Below are 15,730 nucleotides of genomic sequence, written 5' to 3'. Positions count from 1 at the left end.
TAAAAATTTGACCAAAAGTCAAATTTTTTCTATTTTTTGTGGTTTATAAAAAATATTTCAAAACTGATAAAAGCTACAACCATGAACTAATTTCTGTTGTATTCTACATGAAAGTGCGCATTTTAATATATAAAACTTTTGTAACGACTAATATAAAACGGTGCAAATATTACGACAACGAGACGAAAGAATTTCTGAGATGTTTTCCGAGTTACAGCGCAGACGTAAGGAAAATGTTTTTAAAAATTCACCATAAATCGAAATATTGTGCTAGAGACTTCCAATTTATTGCAAAATGAAGGTAAACGATTGAATATTACTAGAATGTAAGAGTTGTAGCTTACAATTGCATTTTTGACCATTTCGGTCGAGTTAAAGTTGACTGAAGGTTGAAATTTTGGCAGTTATCGTGATTTATGTGAAAAATATTTCAAAACTGATAAAAGCTACAACCATGAGCTAATTTCTGTTGTATTCTACATGAAATTGCACACATTTTCATATATAAAAGTTTATGTAACGACTAATGTAAAACGATGCAAACATTACGACAACATGAAAGAAAAATTTCTGAGATGTTCGCCGAGTTACCGCGGCAGACGTAAGGAAAAATTTTTTTTTTTAGAAATTCACCATAAATCGAAGCATTGTGCTAAAGACTTCCAGTTTGTTGCAAAATGAAGGTACATGATTGAATATTACTAGAATGTAAGAGTTTTAGCTTATAATTGCGTTTTTGACCATTTAAGGTCAAGTTAAAGTTGATTCTAAGCTTGAAATTTTGGCAGTTATCGTGATTTATATGAAAATATTTCAAAACTGATAAAAAGCTACAACCATGAGTTATTTTCTGTTGTATTCTACATGAAATTGCGCACATTTCCATATATAAAACTTTATATAACGACTAATATAAAACAGTGCAAACATTACGACAACGTGAAAGAAAGAATTTCTGGCGCGGACATAAGGAAAAAGTTTTTTTAAAAAATTCACCATAAATCGAAATATTGTGCTAGAGACTTCCAATTGGTTGCAAAATGAAGGTAAATGATTGAATATTACTAGAATGTAAGAGTTTTAGCTTACAATTGCGTTTTTTTACCATTTAAAAGGATCGAAGTCAAAGTTGACCAAAGGTTGAAATTTTGGCAGTTATCGTGATTTATATGAAAATATTTCAAAACTGATAAAAGCTACAACCATGAGTTATTTTCTGTTGTATTCTACATGAAATTGCGCACATTTTCATATATAAAACTTTATGTAACGACTAATATAGAACAGTGCAAAAATTACGACAAAATGACGAAAAGAATTTCTGAAATTTTTGGCGAAATTACTCTTGTGAAATATAAGAAATAAGTTTTTAAAAAATTCACCATAAATCGAAATATTGTGCTAGAGACTTCCAATTTGTTGCAAAGTGAAGGTACATGATTGAATATTACTAGAATGTAAGAGTTGTAGCTTACAATTGCGTTTTCCGACCATTTCGGTCGAGTCAAAGTTGACCGAAGGTTGAAATTTTTGTAGTCGACGTTTGCTACGTCCACTCGGCATTCAACAGACAATTTTAGTCGACGTTTGCTACGTCCAACAGGCGTTTAAGGGTTAAGCAATTTCGAGTGTTTGGCCAACCTCTCTTAGCAACAAAGCAGAATCATCGTCTCCAGCTGTATGTCTCCCCAGTTCCGAACCCTCAAGTAGGTGTTATAGTTCAAGACTGGACAAACCTATTCATGTATGCCTTCCCTATGTGTCTGCTGTTGAGGGGGGTTCTTGAGTACTTGCCAGGGAGGTATTGGTTCCCAGTCCCTCTGGAAATGTCAGTAGAAGTTCCCAGACAATTATCTCCATGGACAAATCTGCTTCACCAGGCAGGGACAGAGAAGCCTCACGGAAATATTGAAATGCTTCTTCTAACCACATGGAAACTTTCAACAAGCTCCTCAGCTCTTAGAGATTTTTCTAAGTCATGTAGGGACTCTTTCCTAATGGTGCAAGTCCAGGGGTATTTCCTGTCTTTGCCAACATTCACAGTATAATAAAGTTGTTGTGCTTCTTGAGAGATGCCAAATGTTTGTCTGTTTCCTCAATCAAGGCTATAAATCCATGCTGGAGTATGTATTAAGGCATTTTGGAGTGGGTATTTCAAAAGAGATTGACTTAGGCGAAGCTATTCGCTCATTTCAGCGGGGATGCCAAAGGTTCTGCCAAAGCTGCTTTTCTGGAACCTAAAAGCTGTCTTAAGACACTAGAAGCCCTCCTTTCAAACCCCTGAGAGAGGCTTCTCTCAAGTCTCTTTCTTAGAAAACACTCTTTCCGGTGGCCTTGGCTTTAGCCAAGAGTAAGCAAATTATAGGCAATATCATCGTTAGGGTTTTCACATACTGGAACAGAACTAGCTTTTTTTGGTGTTTTGTTGTGCTAAGATTGATGTCAAGGCTAAAGCTCTTCCAAGAGTTTCTCTATTCCATATCTAGAAACTTTAGTGCCTGAGGTAGAAGAGTTACTTTTTTGCTCTGTTAGGGTTGTAAGGATTTATATGTCCCATTTTAAACTGTTAAGGGAACAATGTGGGAACCTATTTAGCACCTTCAAAAATCCTTAGATTCCTATCCATATTGAAGGTGAAACCCCCAATGTCATAGCAGCCACTACATCTATTAGTTTTCATCAGCACCTCTCTCTAGACTATTATAGCTTTGGCAGTGCAGTGGAGGTGTAGCTATGTGGTCACTTCTAACTACTTGAGGGCTGTCGAGATCCAGTAGGAAGACTGCCATATACTAGCACTTACAGTTTTGGCAGGGGAGATTTCTCCTAGTGTTCCCTTCAAGTGTTATGAACAAGTATAGGCTCTCACTATCAATCTCCTTCTTGGGTAAGTGGGGAACCCCATGTATTGGAGTTCGTACACGGTAATATCATACTTTACCTTTTTTTATTACAGTGTTATGCTTAGTTGTGTATTTGCTTTGTTTCTCTTAGGTAAGGGGAAACAAAGTTCATTAGAGTAAGTAATGTTGGACTTATGTTGCAGAACCATTCCTTATTTGAGAAAGCTACCTGGAGCTGATTAAGAACCACCTTTTCATGCTAATTGGTGTTGTTGTTATGGGTGCAAGTTACCACAGCAACCCAGGTAGGTGGTTACTCTTTAGGGATCATGTTTGGTTGTGGTTTTAGCTCCCATCAGCTCTGCAGGCCTGAGGCACAAGGCCTAACTTGCCATTTTAAAGTTAAGCACATTTGGATAAATGTATTTACTTTGTTAGAAATCTTTTAAAATTTAAAAGAATTATTGCGATTTGTCCCAAAAGCCTTAGGCTTCTGTAACTACTTAACAGTAATGAAGAGCAATTATTTGGAAAATTAGTACCATGGTTGTAGATTGTTATCCAGACAAAGACTGTTGATGGCATCACTTTTAAAAAATAGGATAACTCTTGAGTGTAGTTAACAGGGAATTAATAAAATGTAATTCATTGGCTGTGAAAATAACTGAAATTCTTGTGGCCCCATCTCTTGAAGAAATTGAAGCAGATGATGTCAAAGATTTTTTGATGTAGTACATGCATTGGTAAATGGGCCAAATCATCCTTTGCAAGGAGGTCTTACCCCTCTGCTGTAGTGCTTTTAATACTGGTAATAAGATTATTAATACTGGTAATAAGTTCGTTTGATATGGTAATGATCTGCTATTTGCATAGGCCATGTAATGTACTGTATGCTCTGAAACAGGATTTTGTTTTTGAGATGTACAAACTATTTTAAAATGGTGGGTGTAGTACATTGTAATTGGAAGGTGTCCTTTGATAATGCACTAATATTTCCATCATTGTTGTTATTATTAACAATGCTCATGTATTTTGTATAGTAAGGAAATATGTTTATTTCAGGCGAAAACTTGATTCAACCTCAAAATATATTTACAAAACATTATTTGAGGAAGGCCGGGCATCTGATGTTACTGTTATTGCTTTGGGTACTGAATGGCACTTACATAAAGTGTACCTGTGTCAAGTAAGTGGACTGTAGTATATTTAGTTATATGAAGAGTACTAGAGAATGTTTCTGGGAAACTACCTGAGTACAAAATCTGGTTTCTATAATAATACCAAAAAAAGTAATACTCATTGCAAACAAAAATCTAGATAACCATAACATTTGTATTTTAACTTATAAAACTTAACATTCTCATATGATTTGAAAATAAAATTTCTTCTTCTCCATGCTTGATTGGTTAATTTCAGACAAAGCAAATGTTCTTAGACAAGCTCCCAGCGTCTTGCTCTGTTTTTTTGTATTTTATATTTTATCTGCAATAAAATTAATTTATTAAAACCTCAAAAGTTTTCCTTGCACGGGTAAGTCTTTTCATGTTTGCAAGATTACTGTGCAAGGACAGCCTATCCTTACAAAAAATCTATCAGTTGCATTGCATGAAAATTATTTTCTCTTTGTTTTCAGAGCCCATATTTTCAAAGCATGTTCTCTGGTAACTGGAGTGAAGCCAACCAGACCAAGATCACAATTGAAATTCTGGATGATAACATTACTATTGAAGGTAATATTTCAATCTCTCTCTCTCTCTCTCTCTCTCTCTCTCTCTCTCTCTCTCTCTCTCTCTCTCTCTCTCTCTCTCTCTCTCTCTCTCTCTCTCTCTGTCTTTGTCAATATATTTTAGTTTCTGATCTTGGTAGTGACATAAATCTAAGTAGAGAAGTGTGTTATTATTATTATTATTATTTTATTATTATTATTATTTTTTTTTGGTCTATCACAGTCATCTTATGGGACTGGGTGGTTTTTATAGTGTGGGGTTCCGGGTTGCATCCTGCCTCCTTAGGAGTCCATCACTTTTCTCACTGTGTGCACTGTTTCTAACAGCACTTTCTTCTGCATTAGTCCTGGAGCTACTTTGGCTTCTAGTTTTTCCAGATTCCTGTTCAGGGATCTTGGGATCTTCCCAAGTGTTTCTATGATTATGGGTACAGTTTCCAGTGGCATATCCCACATCCTTCTTATTTTGATTTTCAGGTCTTGATACTTATCAATTTTTTCTCTTTCTTTCTCATCTACTCTGGTGTCTCATGGTATTGTGACATCAACAAGTGATACTTTCTTCTTGATTTTGTCAATCAGCATCAAGTCTGGTCTATTGGCATGTATCACCCTATCTGTTCTTATACCATAGTCCCAGAGTATCTTTGCCTGATCGTTTTCTATCAGTCCTTCAGGTAGATGTGCGTACCATTTACTACTGCAAGCTAGCTGGTGTTTCTTGCACAGGCTCCAGTGGAGGGCTTTTGCTACTGAATCATGCCTCTTTTTGTACTGGTTCTGTGCAAATGCTGAACATTTGCTTACTATTTGGTTTATGGTTTCGTCTTTCATATTGCACTTCCTGCATATGGGTGAGATGTTATTTCCATCTATTGTTCTTTGTACATATCTTGTTCTTAGAGCCTGATCTTGTGCTGCTGATAGCATACCTTCTGTTTCCTTCTTGAGTTCTCCCCTCTGTAGCCATTGCCATGCTTCTTTGCTAGCCAGTTCTTAGTCTGTCTCGTGTACTGTCCGTTCATTGGTTTGTTGTGCCATGCCTATGTTCTGTTTTTCATTCTCCTGTCTCTGTATATTTTTGGGTCTTCATCTACATTTATCATTCCTTCTTCCCTTGCTCTTAGCCATCCGTCTTCACAGGTTTTCAGATATTGCCCCAGTCCTCTGCTCTCGATATTGACGCAGTCCTCTATGCTTAGTAGACCTCTCCATCCTTCCTTTTGTTATGTATAGTCTGTCTGTATTTGCTCTTGGGTGTAGTGCTTTGTGTATTGTCATGTGTTTCCTAGTTTTCTGGTCTATGCTGTGGAGTTCAGCCTTTGTCCACTTCACTACTCCTGCGCTGTAGCTGAATACTGGTACTGCCCATGTGTTTATGGCTTTTGTCATGTTTCCAGCAATGACTTTTGACTTTAGTATCAACTTGAGTCTCTGCATGTACTCTTTCCTGATCGTGTCCTTCATCTCATGGTGTTTTATTAATGTTATTATTATATTGTTGTTGTTGTTTTTATTATTATTTTTGATAGCGTAGTCACTTGTTTCGTCCTCAAGGAGTTATTCTCCATGGTGTAACCAGAGCTCCATGGATGACCAAACTAATGTCAAAGAATTCTCTTACAGCTGGTCTTGCGGCCGGGTATTGTGTCATAGTGATAAACACTGTAACACTTGATGGAGTATATAATGGACTCAAAGATAAGGGGGCACTTTCCCAAATCTTTACAGCAAGGTTGTATACCCAGGGTCTTCCATCGTCAAAACCTTCTTATAAAAGGAAGTGAATAATGCGCATGCAGTCTGCCTTAGTGTCAACAGCAGACATGACGTGAAGACCAAGAAGCATTACTCTCTTTAGTCAATGCAGAGAAGTTTATTATTACCAGCACTCCGAAAAAATTCGGAGTTTTTCTCTGATTTCATTAGTGAGGATCATGGAAACATCAAAAATAGCAAGATAAGGTATTAATATTAAGTTCCAGTTAAAATTTTAGTTTAAAACTTTTGGAATTAATAATTAGTTTGTGTGAAAAGCCGGAACCCTGCATTTGTTGCCATCAATGGTCGGCACTAGCTCATCGTTGATTGCGAGTTTGTAAAGCACAAATTGTTTTAATTTGTCATTCTAACTAAATGTTTTAACTAAAAGAAATGTTCCACAACTTATCGTTAATATAGAAAATCCTTTCAGATTATACGATGTCTACAATAATCTAGGCAGTAAGTGAGAATAATTTAGACTAGATTATTAGTGGATGTTGTCTGTAGCCTATAACCTAGATTATATATCCTTAAGTGGCCTAGCTTAGACCAAGGGCCCTAGGATCAGATAATAACAACGTCTGGGCAAAATAAATCAATAGTCTAGCTATAGGGCTACATATTAGTAACATTTTTTCCTTTTATATAATCCTGTACATTTGAGCATGATCTAAATAATCCGTGACTAGGCAGTACCTTGTATTAAGTGATAACTTTTTACGAAACATCCCATCATTGGACTAAATCATTAGTGTAGACCATGTAACCTAGGACTAGATGAAATAGTAATCTGTGCTGGATGAGATGATAACCTAGCTTTAAGGCTGCATACTAAGGTAATTGTGTTTTTATGTAACCCATACCCTTAATTGTGAATTAAATAATCAGGATTAGGCAGTAGCCTAGATTAGAGTAAGTAATAGCCTAGTTATAAGGTTACACATTAGTGAGATACTGTTTTATATAGTAGACCAAATAGCCTAGGATTGGATATAAACAACAACCTGGGTTAGACAGAAATAGTAGCCTAACTATAAGGTTACATATTAGTAAGCTTTTGTTTTTAAGTAGCCTATGCATTTAAGAGTGATCCATAATAATCTGGATTAGGCAATACCCAATACTAGGCTAAGAAAGAACAAATAAGCCTATAAGCAGTACCCTAAGCTCAATAAAATAACCTAGTTTTTTATGACTTGTTAGCCTATCTATAAAACTACATCCTAGTAGGGTCTTATGTAGCCTATAAATCTAGAACAGGCAGTAGCCTAACCAGATTATTAACCCTTTTTAGAGGAATATCTTACTATTAGCCTAAAACAGTGGTGGCCGAATATCAGATAAAAAGGTTAGTTTTAGCAACATAAAACAGAAAATCAGATTATAAGAGGGTTATATCCTGTATAGTTTATATCCTTAAGTGTAAATAAGCCTAGATTAGGCAGTGGCCTAGAATAGGTTAAGCGAGAACCCTCTAAGAAATTGTCTATTCTTAGTTTAACATAGATTATATAAGAAATTATCTATTCTTAGCTTAACATAGATTATACTAGAAGCATTAACCTAAGCCTTATAAAACAGTAGCTTGGGTTAGTTAAACAAATTAGTTTATACCAGTTAGTGTGAATGGCATGACAATTAGAATTAAAATTTGACATAGCTATTGCAAGAGGACTAACAGTGTGTAGGTAATACAGCCATATACAGGTATGAAAACTAACCTTAACCTTAGAGGGTTTAAGTTAACATAGATATTTTATTAAATGTATTACAACTACACACTTGTAATCAAGTTAACCTGTAATATGGAAACTGTGCGAGGAACTACAGAAGGTCCCTCATTAAAAACAGTTAATACTAACTTGCATCTAATAACAACTTGTTTTATATCAGTACAGGGCCGCCATTATGCAGGACCCTCAGCTCAAGTGTTCCGTAGCAAATTGCTTGCTTCGCTTTTTGGCAGTGGGTATGGCCCATGCCACCTGCCATGAGTGTAGTCCTTTTGAAAAAGAAGAAAAATTTTCTTGGTTACCAGATATGTTCAAAATTTGTAGTATGCTCCTGGCAGGAAGTTTTAAAGATGAAACAAGCTTGTTTTAAGCTGTCTCGTTGGTCCTAGAGTTAAGTAGGGGTTAGGAAGGGGGAGATTATGTCTTTCGGCAGAACTCGACAGCAGATATTTAACCCTTTCTCAGAACAAGATCTATGTTTGGGCCAAAACCCAGTAACATCAGTCCCCAGTACCTCCCAGGTTAACCCATGACCTTCGTAAACAAATCTTTACATGAGGGTGACATTCTTACTAATGGAATAAAGGGGACATTGCCACTTTTGGCCCTAAAACTCTTAAGGATCAGGGACACAGAATTCAGCTCAATCAGAAACCTTCCAGAAGGAATTCTGCAATGCAATTGATGCTGAAGAGGATCTTTTTCTCTCCCCAAAAGGGATACTGTTTAGGATCCACCTAACGCCATCTGAAATGACTACATTTCCGGAGGGGTATAGTAAAAAGACTTCTGCCCCTTGGTTAACAGGCAGTTACAGTTCAGTTGTTGAAGCTCAGTCAGATTGTCGCTGAATGTTTGCAAAAAGGGATAAATAGTTATAATTTGATCAATTACGTAAAAATTTTTTAACATTAAAAGATGTCCTTGCCAAAGAACGGCAATATATAATCGACTTGATGCATGATTCCAAAAGAAAATAACCCAAACGCCTGTTGTAGCTTTTATCAGTTTTGAAAAATTTTCTGTTGAATGCAGTGGGCGATAACGTCGACTACAAAAATTTCAACCTTCGGTCAACTTTAACTCGACCAAAATGGTAAAAAAACGCAATTGTAAGCTAAAACGCTTACATTCTAGTAATATTCAATCATGTACCTTCATTTTGCAACAAATTGGAAGTCTCTAGCACAATATTTCGATTTATGGTGAATTTTTAAAAAAAAAAAATTTTTCTTACGCCCTGCAGTAACTCTCGCCGAAAATTTCAGAAATTCTTTCGTCATTTTGTCGTCATTTTTGCATCGTTTTCTGTATTAGTCTGCTACATAAAGTTTTATATATGAAAATGTGCGCAATTTCATGTAAAATACAACAAAAATACAACCCATGGTTGTAGCTTTATCAGTTTTGAAACATTTTCATATAAATCCACGATAACTGCCAAAATTTCAACCTTCAGTTAACTTTAACTCGACCGAAATGGTAAAAATGCAATTGTAAGCTAAAACTCTTACATTCTAGTAATATTCAATCATTTACCTTCATTTTGCAACCAATTGGAAGTCTCTAGCACAATATTTCGATTTATGGTGAATTTTTAAAAAACTTTTTTCCCATCGTCCGTGCCAGAAATTCTTTCTTCACGTTGTCGTAATGTTTGCACCGTTTATATTAGTCATTACATAAAGTTTTATTTATGGAAATGTGCATAATTTCATGTAGAATACAACAAAAAGTAACTCATGGTTGTAGCTTTTATCAGTTTTGAAATATTTTCATATAAATCACGATAAATAGAAAAAATTTCAACCTTTGGTCAACTTTAACTCGACCGAAATGGTAAAAACGCAATTATAAGCTAAAACTCTTACATTCTAGTAATATTCAATCATGTACCTTCATTTTTCAACAAACTGGAAGTCTCTAGCACAATATTTCGATTTATGGTGAATTTCTGAAAAAATTTTTTTCCTTACGTCTGCACGGTAACTCGGCGAACATCTCAGAAATTCTTTTGTCATGTTGTTTTAATGTTTGCATCATTTTACATTAGTCGTTAAAACTTTTATATATGAAAATGTGTGCAATTTCATGTAGAATACAACAGAAAAAAGCTCATGGTTGTAGCTTTTATCAGTTTTGAAATATTTTCACATAAATCACGATAACTGCCAAAATTTCAACCTTCAGTTAACTTTAACTCGACATAAATGGTAAAAAAACGCAATTGTGAGCTAAAACTTTTACATTCTAGTAATATTCAATAGTTTACCTTCATTTTGCAAAAAATTGGAAAAAATCTCTAATCTTAAAATATTTCGATTTATGTGAATTTAAAAAAAAACATTTTCCTTCGTCTCGACGTAACTCACCAAACATCTCAGAAATTCTTTCGTCTCGTTGTTGTAATATTTGCACCGTTTTATATTAGTCTTTACATAAAGTTTTATATATGAAAATGTGCGAACCCCATTTTACAACGAAAAATAACTCATGGTTGTAGCTTTTATCAGTTTTGAAATATTTTCATATAAATCACGATAAATAAAAAATTAGTTTTGGTCAACTTTAACTTAACATAAATGGTCGAAAACTGCAATTATAAAACACTTACAGTCTAGTAATATTCAATCAATTAGCTTCATTTTCCAACAAACGGGAAGTCTCTAGCACAATATTTCGATTTATGGTGAATTTTTGAAAAAAAAAAATTTTACGTCCGTGCGTTAGAACCCATGCATCATTTTGTTATAATATTTTCTCTGTGTTGCTTTGATCGTTTTAAAATTTGTTATATACCAAAATCATCGTAATTTAGTGTACAATACAACTAAAAAAATTAAGTCATTAGCTTTAACCGTTTTGTTTACAGCGCCATTTGTATACAATTATATACGAGTTTTTTTTTTTTGCTGTCATATATTTCAATATTTATATATGATAATGATATTTTTTCATTTCTGATGGCTGCATACTAAACTTCAGGCAATAACAAAAAAATGAGCCAAAATGAACTCTTAATCTTAAAAACTAAGCGTGCTGTGATTTTTGAAAAAACTTTTTTTCCGCTTTGGTGTAACTCACCATATACATACGGTAGACGTTTTTGTAAATAGGGCTTAACCGTTAAAGGGTTAAGTCAGTCGTATGCCCCAAATTTTAAAAGTACTGCATCCTGTAACTGAAAAGTGAGAGCAGATATAAATGCTGCCCAAACAAGGTGTAATGTTAGAATTCCGACTGGAAACAACAAAATGGTCAGTTGAGAATATAAAACTTCAAATCAAAACTTAATAGGGGCTCCAATGTTCATACCTGATGATACTATCAATCCTGCATGCCTTAATGTGCATTTTCTTTCCCGAATAATCATCTAATTAACCCCTTAAACGCCTATTGGGCATTATCAGGACCCTCTAAAATTGTCTGTTGGGTGCCGAGTGGACGTACCGTCGTCGACTAAAATTGTCTGTTGGGTGCGAGTGGGCGTATGCGTCGACTACAAAAAATTTCAACCTTGGTCAACTTTGACTCGACCGAAATGATCGAAAAACGCAATTGTAGAAAACTCTTATTACATTCTAGTAATATTCAATCATGTACCTTCATTTTGCAACAAATTGGAAGTCTCTAGCTATTTCGATTTATGGTGAATTTTTAAAAATGAAACTTTTTTTTACACACTGTAACTCAGCTGAAAATTTCATAAATTCTTTCGTCATTTTGTCGTAATTTTTGCACTGTTCTATATTAACTTTACATAAAGTTTTATATATGAAAATGTAAATTTCATTCAATACAGCAAACTACAACCCATGGTTGTAGCTTTTATCAGTTTGGAAATATTTTCATATAAACCACGATAACTGCCAAAATTTCAACCTTTGGTCAACTTTGACTCGACTGAAATGGTAAAAAAATCCAATTTTAAGCTAAAACTCGTATGATCTAGTAATATTCAATCATTTACCTTCATTTTGCAACAAATTGGAAGTCTCTACAATATTTCGATTTATGGTGAATTTTTCCAGAAAAAATTTTTCCTTCCGTCTGCAGAAATTCTTTAAATGCTGTCGAGGATCTTTTTTTATATATGGAAATGTGCTAATTTCATGTAAATACAACAGAAAATAACTCATGGTTGTAGCTTTTATCAGTTTTGAAATATTTTCATATAAATCACGATAACTGCCAAAATTTCAAGCTCAGTCAATTTTAACTCGACCAAAATGGTAAAAAACGCAATTATAAGCTAAAACTCTTACATTCTAGTAATATTCAATCATGTACCTTCATTTTGCAACAAAAAGAAGTCTCTAGCACAATATTTCGATTTATGGTGAATTTCTGAAAAAAATTTTTTCCTTACGTCTCGTAAAACTTCGGCGAACATCTCAGAAATTCTTTCGTCATGTTGTCGTAATGTTTGCATCGTTTTACATTAGTCGTTACATAAACTTTTATATATGAAAATGTGTGCAATTTCATAGAATACAACAGAAAATAGCTCATGGTTGTAGATTTTATCAGTTTTGAAATATTTTCACATAAATCACGATAACTGCCAAAATTTCAAAATGGTCAGTTGAGAATATAAAAAATGGTCAAAAAAACAAAAAAACTCTTACATTCTAGTAATATTCAATCGTTTAACTTTTTGCAATAAATTGGAAGTCTCTAGCAAATATTTCGATTTATGGTGAATTTTTAAAAAACACTTTCCTTACGGGCCTGTGGTAACTCTGCCCATCTCAAAAATTCTTTCATCTCGTCGTAAATTTGCATCTTTATATTAGTCGTTAATAAAAGTTTTATAATAAAATAATGTGCAATTTCATGATGTACAACAGAAAATAACTCATGGTTGTAGCTTTTATCAGTTTTGAAATATTTCCTATAAATAACAATAAATAGAAAAATTCTACTTTCATCTTTAACTCAACCGAAATGGTCGAAAATTCAATTAAGACTTAAAACACTTACAGTCTAGTAATATTCAATCAATTAGCTTCATTTTTCAACAAACGGAAGTCTCTAGCACAATATTTCGATTTATGGTGAATTTTTGAAAAAATATTTTTATCAAGTACATTCATGCATCATTTTGTGATAATATTTTTTCTCTGTGTTGCTTTGATCGTTTTAAAATTTGTTATATACACAAAACCATCGCAATTTAGTGTATAATACAACTAAAAAAATTAACTCATTAGCTTTAACCCAAATTGCTGTACAGACGATTTGTATACAGTTATATGTAGTTTTTTTTTTTTTTGTCATATATTCAATATTTATATATGATAATGATATTTTTTTCATTTCTGATGGTTGCATACTAAACTGAGTAATGACAAAAAATGAGCCAAAAATGAACCCCCTAATCTTAAAAACTAACGTGCTGTGATTTTTGAAAAAACTTTTTCCGCTATCAATCCTAACTCACGATGCCGCGCATGTGCATTTTTTTGTAAATAATCATTAAAGGGTTAATGAGAGGAAAACTATGATCGAAGTTGTACATGTAGAATTTAGACAGGGCAGCATTCACCAGACCTGAAGAAACCACTGACAGAAATGGTTCTCTTACCTGTGCCCATAGCATTAAAAGCAATAGAAGACACCCTTTACCAGGTCCACGAAAAATCGATCTCTACTTCCATTTTGAATAAGACCCAAGTTGCTCACCAAGTAGCCCCAGCCTTCTGTCCTTTCACTTTCAAAATTATTAATCATGTGAAGGCAGATTTTCAGAATTTTGTAGTGACTAAAAAACGAGAGACAATGGCAGAATTTAAACCATTTGCCACGTTCATCCCAGTTTTGGGAAATTCAACCAAGGAATGGGCAATGCTACAACTCTCTTTCGAAAAGGAAAAAGCTCCCTTTAGATATAACTATGCAGCAGTTTGGGACCCCTATGAAAAGAATCAGAGGGGACAGCCTTGGCAGAATTTCATGCTAGGATCCACCTCCTTGTTATTATAACCTCTACCACCTTGCTGGAAGTTGCCACCAAAAGGCTTCAGAAGATTCCAGAACAATTTTGCTGTTGTGGCCAAAAGTTTTATGAGAACCCTTTGGGAAGCACTCTATGACTTTCTAGAGTGGCGAATAAAAGCACGAATGAAAACATTGGAGGGCTTCAACAAGTCACTTCCCAATGTAATTTCATTATTACATTCTAACCCCTTCTGTAAGGACCTGTTTGAGGAGTCTGTTGTGGGTAAGCTTAAGGAGGAAGCCTGCCAACAGAAATGTACAGAGTACAGTCTTCTGGAAAAAAGGAAATTCAGGAAACAAAAAACCCAAAACTTCCCTTTACCCAACCCAAAAAGGCTCACTATGATAAAAAATCCTATAAGCCTTCAGTCACCTGAAAAATTTTTACCTTAAAGACAGGTAGGTGGTCAGAAAGGAGACACTCTACAAAGGGACAACAACAAGAATGTCAGGGTGGAAACGGTCTCATCACTCCCTCTCCTTTAAAGGGGTTCTTCCAACAACCAGACCCCTTCCTGGAAGATTACGTGCAGAAAGGCCCATAATGGGAACCATAGAGAAACATGAGTATATTCACCTCCAAACACGTCTCTTCAGTGTTCCCAAAAAGGATTCCTCCAAACGAAGAGTGATCGTCGTCAACCAATCAACTTTAAACAAGCACATTGTTTGCCAAAAGTTTTGGATAGCTACCGCTGTCCAAGTACGTTCAGCCATTCCGAAAAGAACTTGGACAGTTTCTGTAGATCTAACAGATGCATACTGGCACATCCATATTGCCATTCCCTTCCTCCCCATCCTAAGGTTCCAGATAGGAAAAGATATTTACAGGTTCAAAGTCATGCCGTTTGAGCCAAACATTGCCCTTAGAATTTTTTACAAAATTAGCAACTGTAGTTGTTCGAGAACTCAAATGAGGGAATACAACTAATAGCCTGCCTAGACGACTGGTTGATCTGGGGGCCCACAAGAAAAGAATGCTTGAGAAAACCTAAAAGCAGTGGTCACCAGACTGTTCAAAAGGTTTTATAATAAATAAACTGGAAAAAATCCTGCCTCACACCAGCAGATGCTTTCAGTGGCTGGGACTGTGATGGGATACTTTTCACGGCCTGTTGTCTTTCCCCATCATACTTAAAACAGAATAAGGCAAGTCCTCAAAAGGTTCCTTGCACAGCCCAGAATTTCCAGACAGCAACTAGAACATATGTCGGGCCTCTTGCAGTTCACATCAGTAATAGATCCAATACTCAGGTTGCAACTAAAAGTGTGAACAAATTTTGGCTGTCACATGCAAGAAAAAAGATGCGAGACCAACCTCATCAAAAGATTCAAAAAGTTGGGGAGATATTTTGGCCTGAAGGAATCTCTGGTGAAACAGGTCACCCTGAATCCTTGGCCTGTACATGACAATACCCACAGATGCCTCGTTGACAGGTTGGCAGGACACTGGGAAGATTGTCAGGTGGCAGGGAGGTGGTCAGCTACTCTGAGGAGTTATATTAATTTTCTGGAGCTGATGGCTGTCTTTTTGACTCAAAAAACTCAAACCTCAGAAGAGAGACACATTTTGTTGGTCCTAGACAACATGATTGCAGTGTCCTGCATCAAGAGGTCGGGATCACGTTCACCTCCTCTCAATATGATAATGCTAGGCATCCTTT

The 15,730-nt window shown here is 35.2% G+C and overlaps 1 protein-coding gene across 1 annotated transcript in view; it reads left to right on the top strand.

Moving 5' to 3' along the window:
* Positions 1-15,730, top strand: part of gcl (germ cell-less) — a 113,381-nt gene that overhangs the window by 37,003 nt on the left and 60,648 nt on the right. The window contains exons 3-4 of the mRNA XM_067125240.1: positions 3,906-4,029; positions 4,477-4,573. Coding sequence (XP_066981341.1) covers positions 3,906-4,029; positions 4,477-4,573 — 221 coding nt within the window. The remainder of the gene's footprint in view (positions 1-3,905; positions 4,030-4,476; positions 4,574-15,730) is intronic.

Source organism: Macrobrachium rosenbergii, chromosome 23 (assembly GCF_040412425.1).
Source record: "Macrobrachium rosenbergii isolate ZJJX-2024 chromosome 23, ASM4041242v1, whole genome shotgun sequence".
NCBI lineage: Eukaryota > Metazoa > Arthropoda > Malacostraca > Decapoda > Palaemonidae > Macrobrachium > Macrobrachium rosenbergii.
This window is presented reverse-complemented; position numbering and strand designations above follow the sequence as displayed.